At 38.6% G+C, this 18,962-nt stretch overlaps 1 protein-coding gene across 3 annotated transcripts in view; it reads left to right on the top strand.

Annotated features, from left to right (window-relative positions):
- The window catches only part of ST18 (ST18 C2H2C-type zinc finger transcription factor), a 524,976-nt gene that overhangs the window by 365,145 nt on the left and 140,869 nt on the right, over window positions 1–18,962 (top strand). For all 3 annotated transcript variants that reach the window (XM_069731333.1, XM_069731332.1, XM_069731331.1), the window contains exons 13-14: window positions 10,097–10,212; window positions 15,747–15,809. In XM_069731333.1, coding sequence (XP_069587434.1) covers window positions 10,097–10,212; window positions 15,747–15,809 — 179 coding nt within the window. The remainder of the gene's footprint in view (window positions 1–10,096; window positions 10,213–15,746; window positions 15,810–18,962) is intronic.

Below are 18,962 nucleotides of genomic sequence, written 5' to 3'. Positions count from 1 at the left end.
CTGCGCTTAGTAACCCGATGTTTACCCTGGTTACCCGGGGACCTTGGCATCGTTGGTCGCTGGAGAGCTGTCTGTGTGACAGCTCTCCAGCGACCACACTACGACTTACCAACGATCACGGCCAGGTCGTATCGCTGGTCGTGATAGTTGGTAAATCGTATAGTGTAACGGTACCCTAAGTGTCATTTACATAATAGATCTGATTCTGAATCTACGCTTGAATGACCCCAGTCTAATGGAGATCAGCCTCACTGAATGGAGCTGATCTGTCTTCAGACAATGGTAATTCAATCTGCAGCACAAATCAGAAGATCAGACTTGGATTTCCACTTGTGGATTCTTGTTCTCAAACTTTTTTTTGTACAAATAAAAAAATCAATTGTGTGCACGGTGAAAAATATGATTTTTTTTGTGTAATACAGTATATTCAAGTGAGGAATTTGTAACAAAAATAACTCACAGTGACAGAGGAGTGCTTGTAATTAATGGCTTCCACAGCAGCATATTAAATCTACGTTGGATGAAATTTATAAATATTTTTGTCCCTTTTAGTTTTCAAGGTTTTATACGTGGTCTTTTGTTCGTTATACTAGTTCATACACACAACAGTTGCTTAATTTGGGTGGCAATTTACAGAAAATATTGTCTATATGTCTCCGTGAAATAGCCTGTCCAGATGCCCTCTCACAAACAAAAACAAAAAAGATGAATTTGGACATGGCTCAAAATCTCAGCAAAATCCTTGATAAATAAATAGGGCTGTTAGTTTAGTTCACACTGTCAGTTCTCCAACAATTTCAAGGCTTAAAAAAAATGTTAAAAGTGCCAGATGCCATTGACTGTTATCCATTTTATCACTATGTTCTGGCCTTCCATCTGCATATTAATGGAATGTAAACTATTCCTCCCTCTCTCTCTTTCCCTTTTTGACTAACCATCAGGCATATTAACACAAACACCTACAAAATGTCACCGTCCCGAAGCTATTTAAGGGAGAAAAAAATTGTAAGGAAAATCTTAAAATGGTTTAATATTTAGATAAATTGTTACAAAGCTCATTCACTGGCACAATGCAATGTTGGGAACATTTACATACATTGTCAGCAATATCACATTGACAATAGTGCTAAAAGTAAAATACTAAAATAATATACATTTGTAGTGTTTGCACTTTTGTTTTTTCCGTCCTTTATTCCAATAAGACAAATTTTTATTAATAATATTTTTACATAACAAAGCAACAGGTAAGGGGGAAAGGATGTTTTTTTCACCATATTTTCAAACTTTTTAGAGACTATAAAAGCTGATCTGCAGTTCTTGCCAGTGCCCGCTATACTGTACTTTTCATCTATGTTCAAAGTTTACATCTGGCAGCTGAAAGAGTTAATAATAGATGATCAGTGGGGTGTTGGGTGTTGGGCCTCTACTAATCTACTAATGTTAACCTAGGCTAGGGATAGGTCACTAATATTTCAGGCCCGGGCCTTGCTAAATTAATTTGGATCTTGCTAAATTAAAGGTTCAAAAAATCATGATCACAATCTATCAATTACATTCAACCAGTATATCACAGATCAAGTACATTACATATTACATGACTGGCTGCTTTCTAATTCAGCACTTTCGACAATTTCATATGGCACACTAACCCTTTAAGAGTGCAGAGAGAAGGGCTGGACTACCACCGCAAACTGCTCGAATCTTCACCCCCAAAACTTTCAGGCTCAAGTTATTCTTTTTATTGGGGCAATGTGGCAGTCACTGGCTTTAGGGGTGTGAGTGGCTATCACTAGAAGGGCTAGCTTAATCCACCATATCAGTTGGATGAGTGCTATCTGATTTTTTATTGGGTAGCGCTCAGACCAGTGATATGTAATGGGGCAGTGCTGATCAACATTTTTTCTCATACGGATTGATGCATAAATCGGACGATTCTATGGGTGCGTGGAAATATCGGACAGCACTCGAATGATATGCAAGTGCAGTACGATTTCCATGGACTCACATAATGGAGAAGATGAAGAAATTTTGTTCTACAGCTTCTCCCCACAGTGTGCTCCAATTCTATCATCTGAGAAAATCAGATTACACTGTGCTGACACTGATTAGAGTTTGAGCCCAGTGTCATTAGTGGTTATGTAGGCGCTATTAATGAGGACACTCATAGAAAAACTAATGGCAACATTTTAATAATAGAATCTAAGAATGTTATAGTCGGAAGGGATCTCAAGGGTCATCGTATCCAATCCCCTGCTCAACGCAGGAAAAATTATCTCAGACAGATGTCTGTCCAGCCTATGTTTGAAGACTTCCATTGAGGGAGAACTCACCACCTGTTACAGTCATTGCAAAAAAAGGAAAAGGCTGCATGACACTCCAATACTTAGGGGTGCACGAAGAGAATACTACTCCGAATTTATGTAAAAATATATTCGGCACACCCAATCCAGGTGCCCTATCCCTGCTCGATTCCACAAAGACTCCATTGCTCAGGTGTACCTGACCTTTCTATGTCGTCTTCAAGAGCTGAAGATAATTTCTGATGAAGGCCTAGTTTAGGCCGAAACGTCAAACGTTTTCATACAGTGGATGTATCTGTATCAATAAAAGTATTTCTATTATTCTTGCATCTGGGTGTTCCACTCATTGATCACCCTCACTTTCAAAAAGTTTCTTCTAGTATCTAATCTGTATCTTCACCCTTTCAGTTTCATTCCATTGATTCTTGTATTTCCAAGTGCAAATGAGAATAAGGATGATCCCTCTACACTGTGATATCCTTTCAGATATTTGTAGGCATCTATTAGGTCTCCTCTTAGCCTTCATTTTTGCAAGCTAAACATTCTCAGATCCTTTAACCGTTCCTCGTAGGACATACTGCAAATTGCAGTCCACTCACCATCCTGGTAGCTCTTCTGTGAATTGCTCCAGTTTTTAAATATTAATATTTTTAACCCCTTTCTGACCTCGGATGGGATTTTTTTAACCCCTTTCTGACCTCAGTGGTGAGCCCGCATTAAAGCTGGGACATGTCAGCTGTTTTGAACAGCTGACATGTGCCCGCAATAGCGGCCGGTGAAATCGCGATTCACCCGCCGCTATTAACTAGTTAAATGCCGCTGTCAAATGCTGACAGCGGCATTTAACCGGCGCTTCTGGCCATCCGGCCGGAAATGAGCGCATCGCTGACCCCCCGTCACATGATCGGGGGTCAGCGATGTATCAGAATGGTAACCATAGAGGTCCTTGAGACCTCTATGGTTACTGATACCGACTAGCTGTGAGCGCCACCCTGTGGACGGCGCTCATAGCACACCTGCAATTCAGCTACAAAGCAGCAATCTGATAATCACTGCTATGTAGCAGAGCCGATTAAGTTGTGCCAGCTTCTAGCCTCCTATAGAGGCTATTGAAGCATGGAAAAAAAAAGTGAAAAAAATGTGAAAAAAAAAATAAAAGTTTAAATCACCCCCCTTTCGCCCCATTCAAAATAAATCAATAAAAAAATCAAACCTACACATATTTGGTATTGCCACGTTCAGAATCGCCCAATCTATCAAAGATAAAAAGGATTAACCTGATCACTAATCGGCGTAGCGAGAAAAAAATTCGAAATGCCAGAATTACATTTTTTTGATCGCTGCAACAGTGAATTAAAATGCAATAACAGGCGATGAAAAGGACGCATCTGCACCAAAATGGTGTCATCAAAAACGCCAGCTTGGCACGCAAAAAATAAGCCCTCAACCGACCCCAGATCATGAAAAATGAAGGCGCTACAGGTATCGGAAAATGGCGCAATTTTTTTTTTTTTTACCAAAGTTTTGAATTTTTTTTCACCACTTAGATAAAAGAGAACCTAGAGATGTTTGGTGTCTATGAACTCGTAATGACCCGCATAATCACAATGGCAGGTCAGTTTTAGCATTTAGTGAACCTAGTAAAAAAGCCAAACAAAAAACAAGTGTGCCCTTTTTTTGCAATTCCACCGCACTTGGAATTTTTTCCCGTTTTCGAGTACACGACATGATAAAACCAATGATGTCGTTCAAAAGTACAACTTGTTTTGCAAACAATAAGCCCTCACATGGCCATATTGATGGAAAAATAAAAAAGTTATGGCTCTTGGAAGAAGGGGAGCGAAAAACGAACACGGAAAAACGGAAAATCCCAAGGTTATGAAGGGGTTAATATTAGGGGGGTTAGCTTTTTTAGCACCCTGATGGCACCAACCTTGTGGGGCAATCAGTATTATTAATGGGAGTACTCTTCTGGGATTAATAAACAAGATAAACTCAACACAGAGGGCAGTGCAAACATCTTTGTGTCCTAGCAGATTCAATATTTCGATAACATTTCTATTTTTTATCAAAAAGTGTTCATACTATTTTTGTAGATTTTGAGACTCTGAGGCAACCTGCTTGATAGACATTACTTAGAGACATTACTTATCTTGGCAGCAGAACTCATTATTCGCAAACCTTAACAGTTACGTTGCAGTGAAATATAGTTAGATATGACTACCACAGCATTATTTGTTTTCATTAGTATGAAAAGGTAATAAGTATTAAATGATTGAATAATAATAGTTTATGATTGATAATATAATTTGGAGTAAAAAAAATGAAATAAAATTACATTAGTTTACTGTGATAGCCAACTTGTTTTTGTATTTCCCAATCTTAAATGAATTTACTCATTACCTCCCTGTCACAAGCTGTAGTCATACCATAGGTCAGAAGATGAAAGTAGCGGAATAAAAATTTCTAGTAATTGCTAGCCACTTGTCTTTTGTTTGTACAATTAAAGATTGAGTTCTTATTTTTATAGATATATTAGAGAACAAATTTCAAGCAATTTTGTAAAATATTATTACTGGAAATGTTTTGATGTTATACTGTTTTATTCGCTTGTGCTGTCCTATAGTCATCTTTCCTGCACATTGAATGTTCCCACGAAGCAGAATAATAGCACCAGAATATTGACAGCCCCTAGAGCTGCCCATACGCTATGAATAGCTGCCAAATAAACACTAGTCTGGTTGACAGACATTCTTCTCGATTCCCCATACACATACATGCTTGGTTTGGCCAGAAGGGCCTATAAGTGTGAAGCTCTGGGTGGCAATTTCACTGTGATAATCTGTCAGGTGTCTATTCTCAGAAAATATATGGGTATGGTATGGGGGTATGATATGATTACTGTCAATTTAAAGCACATGATTATTATTTAAAGTGTTAAAATTGTCCTGGTAGTAGGAGCGTTAATTGGAGAAAATGTATTTGATACACTGCCGATTTTGCAAGTTTTCCACCTACAAAGAATGCAGAGGTCTGTAATATATATCGTAGGTACACTTCAACTGTGAGAGACAGAATCTTTAAAAAAAAATCCAGAATATCACTTTGTATGATTTTTACATAATTAATTTGCATTTTATTAGATAAAATAAGTATTTGATGCAATAGAAAAACAGAACTTAATATTTGGTACAGAAACCTCTGTTTCCAGTTACAGCGGTCAGACGTTTCCTGTAGATCTTGGTGAACATGCTGCATTTCTCATTCATTATGTGTTTTAGCATTTTTTTGTGCTGGCACGACAAGTGGCGTGGCTTAGCAGGAACGAGGTGTGGCTTCATGCTAAAGATTTTATGGCCTAAGATGTGAAATTCTGCACTTAAAATTTTTATATAAATTTCTCGTACACAGCAAGTCAACTAATAAACGGTTTAAAATGCTCTGAATGTGTCAAATACCCTGAGCCACGGCAACAAATTTTGCATCTTTTAAGCCTATCTAGTCTAAGGCCTCAACTAATCAGTTGTGGTTTTCTTAATCAATTTTTTTTATAATGTCATTCTTTTTACACTGGTGAACTTTGCACAAAATGTGTGGTAGGGGGTCGAGTTCCCTTCTCTGCACAGGGAGAATCTGGAACCATCTCCTCTGCGGTCTCCCATTCTTCTCCAACCGCAGTGGAGCCTGCTCAGCGGAGATGTCAGACACAGCGTCTGGCTCAGCCTGATACGGTGTGGATGGTTAATGCTGCCTTTCCAGGCTCAGCCATTGTAGCCAGTACTGGACAGCGGCGAGCATAGAGCATACATCTCTGGCACTAATTCCTGCTTTTCCCCTTCTGAGCATGCCCAGGGTAAGTCCTCTCATTGGAGGTCGGGGTTCACATGCTCAGGTACAGCAGCTCCCATTGGTTCTCTAGGAAGGTCCCGTAGTTGCTGCAGCTATAAATGGTGCGGCCATGCGCTAGTATCAACTAAGTTGTGTGTTCTGCGCCAGTGTGGTCATGTGTATGTGGTTTCAGGGTTCGGCTGAAATAAGCCCCTAGAATACCGGCACCTCCGGTGAGGAGTTTTGTGTGAGTGGATTCAGGGCCCGGCTGAAATAAGCCCCTAGAATACCGGCACCTCTGGTGAGGAGTTTTGCATGTGCTATTCTGACTGCATGACCACTGTTCGCTCTATTTGGTAGCTGTGTTCCTCTGTGATGTTAACAGGGCGCAGAATTCTCTTGTCTTAAGTGACTCTGTGAAGTAACAGAGTTCACTTATACGCCATATAGTACCCTCAGTTACTAGCAGCGGGTTTTTACTCCTGCACGGTGGACCCCGGGTTGCGAACGCACCTATTATTCTTTAAATATATATTTGGTGCGTTCCACCAAACCCTAACAATGTGTTAAAATGGGCTTACAAACTGATGCAAATTCAAAAGTGCTTATTTATTTTTGATCTTTTGTACCTTTTAGAATGAAAAATTGCATGATCCTGTCAATAAGCTTTACAATGTTTAACTTTAGTCTTTATCTATGAAAAAAATTGACTGATTTAATTTTCCATCAGGGTACGGGAGTACATTTATTCAAAATTATGTGACATTTCGAAAGGTAGCCAACAATGAATTAGACTAAGATATCTCGATAACCAAAACCATGCTCATAATAATGAAAAAAAAAGACAAGGCCAAGAAAAATATAATATAGTCCGTATTCTTTGGACTATAAGACGCATCGGACCAGAAGACGCACTCCAAATTTTCAGAAGGAAAATAGGGAAAAAAAATTAAAGTGTCAAATGCGGATCCATCTTACAGTCTGAATTCAGCTTACCGGGGGGAATCGACTGCATTGGTGGAGCGTGGTCACAGGGGGTGTTCAATGGTCCAGCGATGTAACTCCCATACCAGATTGGTGTGGCAGGTTCGGCGGTGCTAAAGGTGAAGGAGCTCTGCCGCCATTTTCTGAAAGCCCAGAGCCCCCGCACATCCATTGCTGTGATGCGGTGTCCTCTGGCAAATCCCATCCCAGGCTGGTGCGGCAGGTTCGCTGGTGCTCTGTGGTGCAGGGGCTGCGCCGGCATTTTGTGAAAGCCTGGAGGCCCACCACATCCATTGCTGTGATGCTGTGGCCACCAAAAAATCCCATCCTAGACTAGTGCGGCAGGTTGGGCGGTGCTCTGTGGTAAGGGGGCTGTGCCAGCATTTTGTGAAAGCCCGGAAGACCCGCACATCCATTGCTGTGATGCAGGGGCTTTCGGGAAAATGGCTGCTGGGGGCCATTTTCCTGGAGGCTACCGCATCAAAGCAATAGATGTGTGGGGCCTCTTGGCTTTCACAAAATGCCTGCACATCCCCCGCACCACAGAGCACCGCCGATCCTGAAATAACAGCCAGGGAAGGGAGTGCGATCATCACCCTGCAGCGTTGGACCACTGCAGAATCGCCACCACCCTACTTGTAAGTATATTCCGACTATACGCTGAACCCACATTTTCCCCCCAAATTTTTGGGGAAAAAGTGCGTTTTATAGTCTGAAAAATATGAAAACGTAAAAAAAAGTTCAAAAATATATAATGAATAAAGCGAAGACATAAAAGTCACTGTTAGAACATTTATTATTGTTGATATAAAAGCACTAATGACCTGGTCTCTAAGTTTACACTTTCTAAAAACTGGACAGTTTTGGTTAATCTACACAATTGTGTTTTTGTTAAAAGAAAGACTGAGGTACAAACAGACATTTACAAGGCGGCCAGTTTAATACGACCATAAACCTATGGTTGCTGTCAGATTTCAACTATCTGTCTGGGCCACCACATAAACATTTGTGATCTGACCTGCCCTTTTCAACCTGTGGCTGTCCAACTTTTGTGAATTCACAACCTTCAGCATGACCTCCCATCCGCAGGCTATACGAGCTGTGTAATTGAAGATTTTATCTGTGAGTTTCTAAAGTGTTTGCGACTTTAAACATCTGCTAACATTGTGAGTAATTCTACTTTGCCTGTGCCATTATGTTATCATCTAAAATCAAAAGTTCATTCATTCACTGCAGTACATTCGTTTTCTAGCAAATGTCATCCACTGCTACGTAGTAAATATGAAATTTGGGGCCTGGCTACTCATTAACATTATGATGAATGTTCCGAACAATGATTTCCCCTAAGTAACATTTGCTTAGCATTTAATTTTCAAGTACAAAAGTTATTTATATACTATACCTTTGTTTTCATTTTAATCATTAAAAAACACCTACTCAACACACAAAACAGCAGATGGCAGACTTTACTTTTTTATTGATAAATAACCAGAAAGGTCAGCGTGGAGATAAAGGCTTGTTTTTAAGCTTATATAACAGGGCAATAAAGACCTGAATTTCATCTTTGGGAGAATTTGAATAGCATAAAAATTGCAGAAAAATAGATGTTTATCAATGTATTATTAGGCTAAAAAAATCTAATAATGATTTCTTCATATGTACTTGTAATAATATGTATTTGTTCTAATAAAAATCACTCATTTAATATGCAAACCATGTTTGGAGGGCTTTTTTCTGCTCTGCATAGGTGTCTGTTAGTATCACGGTCCTCCATGTTTATAATTTAGGGCATTTTTTGTTCTTGTCTTAGTTTGTGGTACGCTACTAAGATCCGTACATGTAGCGAGCATTTTATGCCTGTCTATGCAACGGATGTGGTGTTCTGTATGAAAAACTTTCCAAGTAAAAACAGTTATCAAACGAGTTATGCAACCTCTTATATAGTTCACATCTGAAGTGCCGCGATCTTCACTTACAAGCTCATGTAATATTATAAAACGGGCTAACTAATGTCTACTTAATAGCTGTACGTGTATACAATAAGAGATACTTGGTCAGTGTGAACTCAGTATATCCATACTTTTCTCACAATGTAGGATAGATTAGCGATTAAATATTCTTATGAAGATTCTTCGCTTTTTTTACTGGTGTTGATGTAATTTTGGTTAAAAAATACTTTTGAAATCCAGTGTCATTAAAAATTTTGCACTGTTTGCCTTCTATAGTCTTTGTTTGCACTGTTTACAGAATGAGTAAACTGAGGATCCATTAGTCAGTCCAGTATGATTGTTTATCAGGGAGTTTGTAACTCTTTTATCTGTCTTTTTCTGAGCTTTAAAGGGGTTATTGAGACAGTTTTATTTTTTTCTCAAGAGTCTAAGAATAGGCAAGTAGATAGTTGCTAACTACCTGAATGTTCTGCCCGATGCCGATCTCTACCAGCTCAGAGAGGTCAAGAACCACTCCTACTGGTGATTCTGCGACTTCTGTTGACGTTATGTTGACAGAGCAGCTGCTTCTCTTCTGCTCTGCTTTGTTGACTAGCCATAACTGCCAATGTCATGTTGCTTGAGAGCTGGCTCTCCGCTGCCTGATTGCGGAGAGCCAGCTGTCATTCAGCATGAAGTTGGCAGCAATGTCATGTTACCAGAGGAGCCTGGAGGAGCTGATCTGTTGACGTGCTATCAAATGAAGCAACAGAATTGCTGACAGGAGTGGTTCATGGCTCTGATCCGGCAGAGATTGGCGCTGGGCAGAACAGGCAGGTAGTTACCAACTACCTGCCTATCAGTTCTTAGCCCCATGTGTAAAAAATAAAATAATCTTGTATACCACTTCTAAGTAGAAAAAAATTCCAAAAGTGGACAAGCCCTTTAAAAAGTTGTATATTTTTTAATTTATATAGCAAGAAAGTTTTATTTATTTTAAAACCTATTTAATCTTCACTGTAAATTGCTAAAATTCAACTATGAATATTTTTTCAGCTGGATTCTGGGAGCTGCTCAGAAAACACGGATGAAATCAAGTTTTCTGCAGATGGGTCAATGCCGAGTCCTAAAACCAAGTTTCAGTCAAGAGACCTGAAGAAGGAACTAATCACGTATGTGCATTCTGTTCAGCTTCTGCTCTAACAACAGGATACATTTTGACATTAATCTATGCAGTTTTGCAGATAACCTCAAAGGCTATGTTCACACTTTGCTGGAAATTTCTGAGGCGGATTTTGCTGTAAATCTGCAATAAAATCCGCTTGTGTTATGGGTATTTTGTGATGGATTTGCCACAGATTGTCCTTTCATAACAATGCACTGAATAGGTTCAAGTCCGCTATGAAAATCTCTACAAGAATTAGAAAGTTGTAGATTGCAAAATCTGCAGCGTGCTCTAATTTATGACTTTTTTTTTACATGTGGACGGAGTTTTGGAAACCCAATTCCCTTGAATTGTTCTGTAAAACTATACATTCTTTCAACTCTATTCCTTCTGTAAGAATCAGAGAAGTTCAGCGGACATCAAGCTAGATGGCGTGCACAAAGTTGGCAAGAAGTAGATGATAGCACTGTTGCCCACCATTGTCACACGTACAGCAATATTAAAACATAGATGCAGAAGAGTTTCAACCACATATTAGATGTACCCTAAATAATACATAATGTCAATTACTAAAGGTGTTTTTGTGTTAAAGCACAAAAAATATTGTAGTTAAAGGGGTATTCCCACCTCCAAGATCCCATTGTGTAGTAGGTGTAATAATAATAATATTAGCAAATACTGCCAATTAGAAATGTAGTATAGTTCTTCTACTTCACTATGTCGCTTACCTCATGTGCAGGGCATTCAGTAGCTTTTGGAGGCATAGTTACAACCACTAAGAACTAACTGTCACTATATCAGTCGACTATAACCATATAGGAAAAAATAAATGTATATCAAATGGAAAGAGGGGGGATATCTAAAGAAGAATATCATGCTGTTTGCAGGGACTGCAGGGCAAGCATTAGAAGAGCTAAAACCAGTAATGAAGTGAGGCTTTCAAGGGAGGCCAAAAGCAGCAAAAAAGGATTTGGGGGTATGGCAAAAGCAAAAGAGAAGTCAAGATGCTATAGGATTTTTACAGGATGAAAACGGTGAAGTTGGCAAAAATTATGTCGAGAAGGCCAAACTTTTATATTCCTATTTTGCGTCTGTGTTCTCTAAGAAAGCAAATGTAACATCAACTGATCTTCACGGTGCCCTCAACAGAATTAAAATAATCCACACTATCTATAAACAGAAAGATGGTGAGGGAACACTTACCTAATTTAAATGAATTTGAATCTCCTGGTGCAGATATATTGCATCCTAGGGTACTGAAAGAACTAGCAGAGGAAATTGCAGAATCACTAGCCAGAATCTTTGAAACATCCTGGAAAACAGGAGAAGTCCCAGAAGATTGGAGAAGGGCAAATGTTGTCCCTATCATCAAAAAAGGAAAGAAGACGGAGCCAGGAAATTACTAGCCAGTGAGCCTTACTTCTATACCAGAAAAGATATTTGAACAAATTACTAAACTATATGTATGTAAGTACTTGGATACGAATGCAGTAATTAACCAGAGCTAGCATGGGTTGTAGCAAACAAGTCATGCCAGGCTAATGTAATTTTCTCCTCTGATGGAATCACTGACTGGGTGGATCAGGAAAATGCTGTAGATATAGTATATCTTGACTTCAGCAAAGCATTTGATAAAGTATCACATTTTATTGAAAAAATGACCAAGTATGGGATTGACAAGGCGATGGTTAGGTGGATTCATAACTGGCTCAGTGATCGTACTCAAAGAGTGGTAATAAATGATTGCACATCCAATTGGAAGAGTGTTTCAAGTCGGGTATCACAAGACTCTGTCCTGGCCCCTGTGATGTTAAACATTTTTATAAATTATCTAGATAAGTGAACTGAAGGTAAACTAATTAAATTTGCAGACAAAGCTAGGAAGGATAACTAATATTAGAGAATAGAGAAAGGATTCAGAAGGATCTATATAAGCTTGAACAATGGGAAGTGACTAATAGAATGGTATTTAACAGGGATAAATGCAAGATTCTACCTATGGACAAGAAAACCGAAAATGACATCTATAGAATGAGAGGAATAGAACTAAGCAACAGCACATGTGAAAAAATCTTGGGTATACTAATAGATCACAGACTGCACATGAGTCAACAGTGTGATGCAGCAGAAAAGGCAAACACAGTTTTAGGATGTATTAAGAGAAGCATAGAGTCTAGATCACGTGAGGTAATTATCCGCCTCTACTCCTATTTGGTCAGGCCTCATCTGGAATACTGTGTCCAGTTCTGGGCACTACATTTTACAAAAGACATTGAAAAACTGGAGCAAGTTCATAGAAGAGCTACCAGGATTGTAAGCGGACTGCAAAGTATGTCCTACAAGAAACTGTTAAAGGATCTGGGAATGTTTAACTTGCAGAAAAGAATGCTAAGAGGAGAATTAATTGTTGTTTACAAATATCTGAAGGGTTGTCACAGTGTAGAGGGATCATGATTATTCTCATTTACACATGGAAACTTGAGAAGCAATGGAATGACACTGAAAGGGAGAAGATACAGATTAGATATTAGAAAAAACCTTTTTGATAGTGAGGGTGATCAATGAGTGGAACAGGCTGCCATGAGATGTGGTGTGTTCTCCTTCAATAGAAGTCTTCAAACAAAGGCTGGACAGACATCTGTCTGAGATTGTTTAGTGAATCCTACATTGAGCCTGGACACGATGACCCTAGAGGTTCTTTCCAACTCTAACATTCTATGAGTCTATGATTCTTTGATATGTAAGCTACTGCAATGCCCTGCACATGGGATATGTGACATAGAACTACACTACCTTTCTAACTGAAGGCATTTACTAATATTTTTACTATTATTATTATTATACCTAACATTTCTAATTGAAGGTATTTACTGATATTGTTATTATGATTATTATACCTACTACCTTTTGGGATAGGATTTTGAAGATTGTAATGCTCCATTAATAACACATTGGAGCTCTGAACTCCAGATTGCTTGGCCAACTATACATATTTTGGGGACATTTATACCTTCTCACTGGGTATAATTCATAACAGCACCCTCAACCCAGTCAGGAAATTTTATATTTCCTATTGTAAATATTGTAAATATAGATTGTAAATCGTCATTTTAATGAATCAACTACTTAGCTTTTGCAATCATTCTCTTACTATGTACTTTCACATAGTGGCTGTGCGCACCTGATGTAATTCTGTAATGATTTTCCATGAAACACTCCGTATAGGGGACCACACATTTAGGTTTGTTCTGCATCTTATCTACCTTGTTATGATGGATAAACAATTTATAAACCAACATATTCAGCCAAAACAATTTCTCTGTCATTACATGATTCATACTTAATGTGTAGTGCCATCTAGTGGTACATCCTGTAGCTGCAAGTCTGTAGTCTGCAGGTTATGTTTGCAGAAAAGAAACAAAGTTGAGCCGATGTGAAGCTTTTTAATGTATGAATCAAATGTTAAAAATGTTAAAATATACAAATATTCATTCATGTTATTTTATATATTATGTTATCGCTCTCTCTATAGATTAATCGATAGATAGATAGATAGATAGATAGATAGATAGATAGATAGATAGATAGATAGATAGACATGCAGGTGCTTTTCACAAAATTAGAATATCATCAAAAAGTTAATTTAATTCAGTTCTCATTACAAAAAGTGAAACTCATATATTATATAGAGACATTACAAACAGAGTGATCTATTTCAAGTGTTTATTTCTGTTAATGCTGATGATTATGGTTTACAGCTAATGAAAACCCCAAAGTCATTATATCAGTAAATTAGAATACTTTATAACACCATCTTGAAAATTGATTTCAAAATCCAAAATGTTGGCCTACTGAAATGGACAGTTGTGCTTAAAAGTTTACATACCCCGGCAGAATTTTTGCTTTCTTGGCCTTTTTTCAGAGAATATGAATGATAACACCAAAACTGTTTCTCCACTCATGGTTAGTGGTTGGGTGAAGCCATTTATTGTCAAACTACTGTGTTTTCTCTTTTTAAATCATAATGACTACCCAAAACATCCAAGTGACCCTCACCAAAAGTTCACATACCCCATTTCTTAACACCGTGTATTGCCCTCTCTAACATCAATGACAGCATCAAGTCTTTTGAAGATGTGGATGAGGTTCTTAATTTTTTCAGATGGTAAAGCTGCCCACTCCAGTTCCTGTAAATTCCTGGGCTGTCTAGCATGAACTGGGCATTTGATATCTCCCCAGAGTGGCTCAATGATATTGAGGTCAGGTGACTGAGATGGCCACTCCAGAACCTTCACTTTGTTCTGCTGTAACCAATGACAGTTCGACTTGGCCTTGTGTTTTGGATCGTTGTCATGTTGGAGCATCCAAGAAAGTCCCATGCGCAGCTTCTGGGCTGATGATTGCAAATTTCCCTTCAGTATTTGTTGATAACGAGCTGCATTCATCTTTCCTTCAACTTTGACCAAGTTTGCTATGCCTTTGTAGCTCACACATCCCCAAAACATCAGCTATCTACCTCCGTGCTTTACAGTAGAAATGGTGATCCTTTCATCATAGGCCTTGTTAACCTCTCTCAAAATGTAATATTTATGGTTGTGGCCAAAAAGTTTAATTTTGGTCTCATCACTCCAAATTACCTTGTTCCAAAAAATTTTGAGGCTTGTCTCTCTGCTGTTTTGCGTATTGTAGGTGAGATACTTTGTAGCATTTGCGCAGTAATGGCTTTCTTCTGGCGACTCGACCATGCAGCCCATTTTTCTTCAAATGCCTCCTTATTGTGCATCTTGAAACAGTCACACCGCTAGTTTTCAGAGAGTCTTGTATTTCAGGTGATGTTATTTGTGGGTTTTTCTTTGCATCACAAACAATTTTCCTGGCAGTTGTGGCTGACATTTTTGTTGGTCGACCTGACCGTGGTTTTGTTTTTACAGATCCCCTGATTTTCCATTTGTTAATCACAGTTTGAATGCTGCTGACTGGTATTATTAATTCCTTGGATATCTTTTTGCATCCCTTTCCTGTTTTATACATTTCAACTACATTTTCCCATAGATCTGTTGACAATTCTTTTGCTTTCCCCATGACTCACAATCCAGAAACGTCAGTGGCTGGATGGAAGATGCAAGAGTCTGTCTGGATCCCAGAAACTCACTCAGCTTGGTGTTTATCATTCATATTCTCTGAAAAAGGCCAAGTAAGCAAAAATTCTGCGGGGGCATGTAAACTTTTGAGGATAACTGTATATACAGCATTTTTACAGCATTAATATTGTAATATCCCATAAATAATAACTAAACTGAATGGCCCATTGACTACAGTAAATGCTGAGAAGTTCTTAAAGTTCCTGAGAAGTTTTAAAAGGGCCAGAGAAATCCACATTCCCAGGGAAGCTGATAAAAATAATGTGAATATATAGCGAAGAAGTAAGGATCTGATGCTTTTTTCATTATATTAGCTGCAGTCTGGTTTCGATGCTCTTCCTAATCATGCAACCTAAAAATGTACAAACCATTTTAATTTTCATGTATTCTTGTATTACAGTTGTCCAACTCCAGGGTGTGATGGAAGTGGTCATGTAACTGGAAATTATGCCTCTCATCGCAGGTACGTGTATAAATATATACACAGGAGTGGATGCAGTATTTAGCTAGCTACACTGTGTGCAGAATTATTAGGCAAGTGGTATTTTAGAGGATTATTTTTATTATTGATCAACAACTATGTTCTCAATCAACCCAAAAGACTCATAAATATCAAAGCTTAATATTTTTGGAAGTTGGAGTGTTTTTTTTTTAAGATTTGGCTATCTAAGGAGGATATCTGTTTGTGCAAGTAACTATTACTGTGCAGAATTATTAGGCAACTTAATAAAAACCAAATATATTCCCATCTCGCTTGTTTATTTTCACCAGGTAAACCAATATAACTGCACAAAATATAGAAATAAACATTTCTGACATGAAAAAACAAAACCCCAAAAAATTAGTGACCAATATAGCCACCTTTCTTTATGATGACCCTCAGCAGCCTTCCATCCATAGATTCTGTCAGTTGCTTGATCTGTTTACGATCAACATTGCGTGCAGCAGCCACCACAGCCTCCAGACACTGTTCCGAGAGGTGGACTGTTTTCCCTCCCTGTAGATTTCACATTTTATGAGGGACCACAGGTTCTCTATGGGGTTCAGATCAGGTGAACAAGGGGGCCATGTCATTATTTTTTCTTCTCTGAGACCTTTACTGGCCAGCCACGCTGTGGAGTAGTTGGAGGCATGTGATGGAACATTGTCCTGCATGAAAATCATGTTTTTCTTGAACGATACCGACTTCTTCCTGTACCACTGCTTGAAGAAGTTGTCTTCCAGAAAGTGGCAGTAGGTCTGGGAGTTGAGCTTCACTCCATCCTCAACCCGAAAAGGTCCCACAAGTTCATCTTTGATGATACCAGCCCATACCAGTACCCCACCTCCACCTTGCTGGCGTCTGAGTCGGAGTGGAGCTCTCTGCCCTTTACTGATCCAGCCTCTGGCCCATCAAGTGTCACTCTCATTTCATCAGTCCATAAAAGTTTGAAAAGTCAGTCTTAAGATATTTCTTGGCCCAGTCTTGACATTTTATCTTATGTTTCTTGTTCAAATGTGGTCGCTTTTCAGCCTTCCTTACCTTGGCCATGTCCCTGAGTATCGCACACCTTGTGCTTCTTGTTACTCCAGTAACGTTGCAGCTCTGAAATATGGCAAAACTAGTGGCAAATGACATCTTGGCAGCTTTACGCTTATTTTCCTCAATTCATGGGCAGTTATTTTGCGCCTTTTTTGCCCAACACGCTTCTTGCGACCCTGTTGGCTATTTGCCATGAAATGCTTGATTGTTCGGTGATCACACTTCAAAAGTTTGGCAATTTCAAGACTGCTGCATCCCTCTGCAAGACATCTCACAATTTTGGACTTTTCAGAGCCCGTCTCTCTTCTGACCCATTTTGACAAAGGAAAGGAAGTTGCCTAATAATTACACACACCTTATATAGGGTTTTGATGTCATTAGACAACACCCCTCCTCATTAAAGAGATGCACATCACCTGATTTACTTAATTGGTAGTTGGCTCTCAAGCCTGAACAGCTTGGAGTAGGACAACATGTATAAAAAGTATCATGTGATCATTATACAACTTGCCTAATAATTCTGCACACAGTGTAATGATTTGTGTGAAAGTGTAATAAGAGTTTAACCTCCTAACGACCAGGAACATTTCTGTTTTTTCCTCTCCTACTTCCCAGAGCCATAACTTTTTTATTTTTCCATCAATATGGCCATGTGAGGGCTTGATTGTTGCGGGAAGAGTTGTACTTTTGAATAACACCATTGCTTTTACCACATTGTGTACTGGAAAACAATAAAAAAAATTCTAAATGTGGTGAAATTGCAATAAAAAGTGCAATTCCACATTTGTTTATTTTATTTTATGTTCACTAAATGCTATAACTGACCTGCCATTATGATTCTCCACGTCATTATGAGTTCTTAGATCTCAAACATGTATAGGTACTTTTTTATTTAAGTGGTGGAGAAAAATCCATTTGTCAAAAAAAAGGCTCCATTTTTTGAGACCCATAGATTCTCATTTTTTCTGGATATGGGTCTGCGTCAGGGCTTATTTTTTGTGTGCCGATCTGACAGTTTTATTGATACCATTTGGGGTAGATGCGATCTTTAGATCAGCTGTTATTGCATTTTATTGCCACTAAAAAAACCTAAGTCTGGATTTCTTGCAGGGGCTCACTGTTTCTAGTTAATTTCTTGCTACTTGGCCAAACTCTCAGCCCAGATCTCTGATAATTGTAGCTTTTGCTCTGTGGTGCTATTTGCCTGATTCTGTGCTCCGTTCATTGATTAATTGCTGCCTGACTTTGGACCTGGTTCTGATTATCCACTTGCTCAACCCCACTGCTCTTATAAACCTTTCTCCTGGTATTATGATTTTGGACCGTGACCTGACTTTGCCTTTACCCTTTTGCTTATGATGTGTTCTCTTGGTATCTGACCCTGGAACATTTGACTATCCTTCCTTTTAGGTTGTCCGTGAATGGTAACTTTTGTTACAGAGTGTTTCTTTAAGGGCTTATACTTATCTGCGAGGAAAATGGACAAGTGCAATCTCATAAAAAAATTGGATTGCACTCTGAGCAATGTTAATCTATGAGTCCCTGCTCATCTGTGATTTTTTTCTGAGCTGACATTGGACTGAGAAAAAAAATGCAGCATGCTGCGAGTGTCCTTGTATGTTGGACGAGACTTGCACGGCACTTGGACCATGCGAGTGCCATTTGATTTTAACACGCTAATGTCCTTTGAAAAGCCAGCAATTCATCTGCTGTTACAGTAAAATCACAGCGCGACCCGACAGACTAGAATAAATAGAATAGATATATATACATAGAATAGATAGATAGAAAGATGTCTTTATATCTAAGCTAAGTTCACATGTTGCATTTGTGCAGCATTTTTTTTCTGTTTTTTTCATACATATTAAAAGTTTATTTTTACAGTACTAGCAATAGTTATGTGATTTCAGAAATCTCATGCACATTTTTTTTCCTAACTGAATTTCAGAACTACAGTGTTTTTAAATCTGCAGAATGTCAATTCAGTGTTTTTTGCAGAGATTTTTCACCTGTAGAGAACAATAAAAAAGTGAAAGAAAGCTGCAAAAAACGCAGCTATCTCTTTTTGTTGCATTTTTGCAGTATGTTGAATAA

This window comes from Ranitomeya imitator, chromosome 6 (assembly GCF_032444005.1).
Source record: "Ranitomeya imitator isolate aRanImi1 chromosome 6, aRanImi1.pri, whole genome shotgun sequence".
In the NCBI taxonomy this organism is placed as follows: Eukaryota; Metazoa; Chordata; class Amphibia; order Anura; family Dendrobatidae; genus Ranitomeya; species Ranitomeya imitator.
The sequence above is the reverse complement of the archived record's forward strand: the minus strand, read 5'-3'. Positions and strand labels throughout refer to the sequence as shown.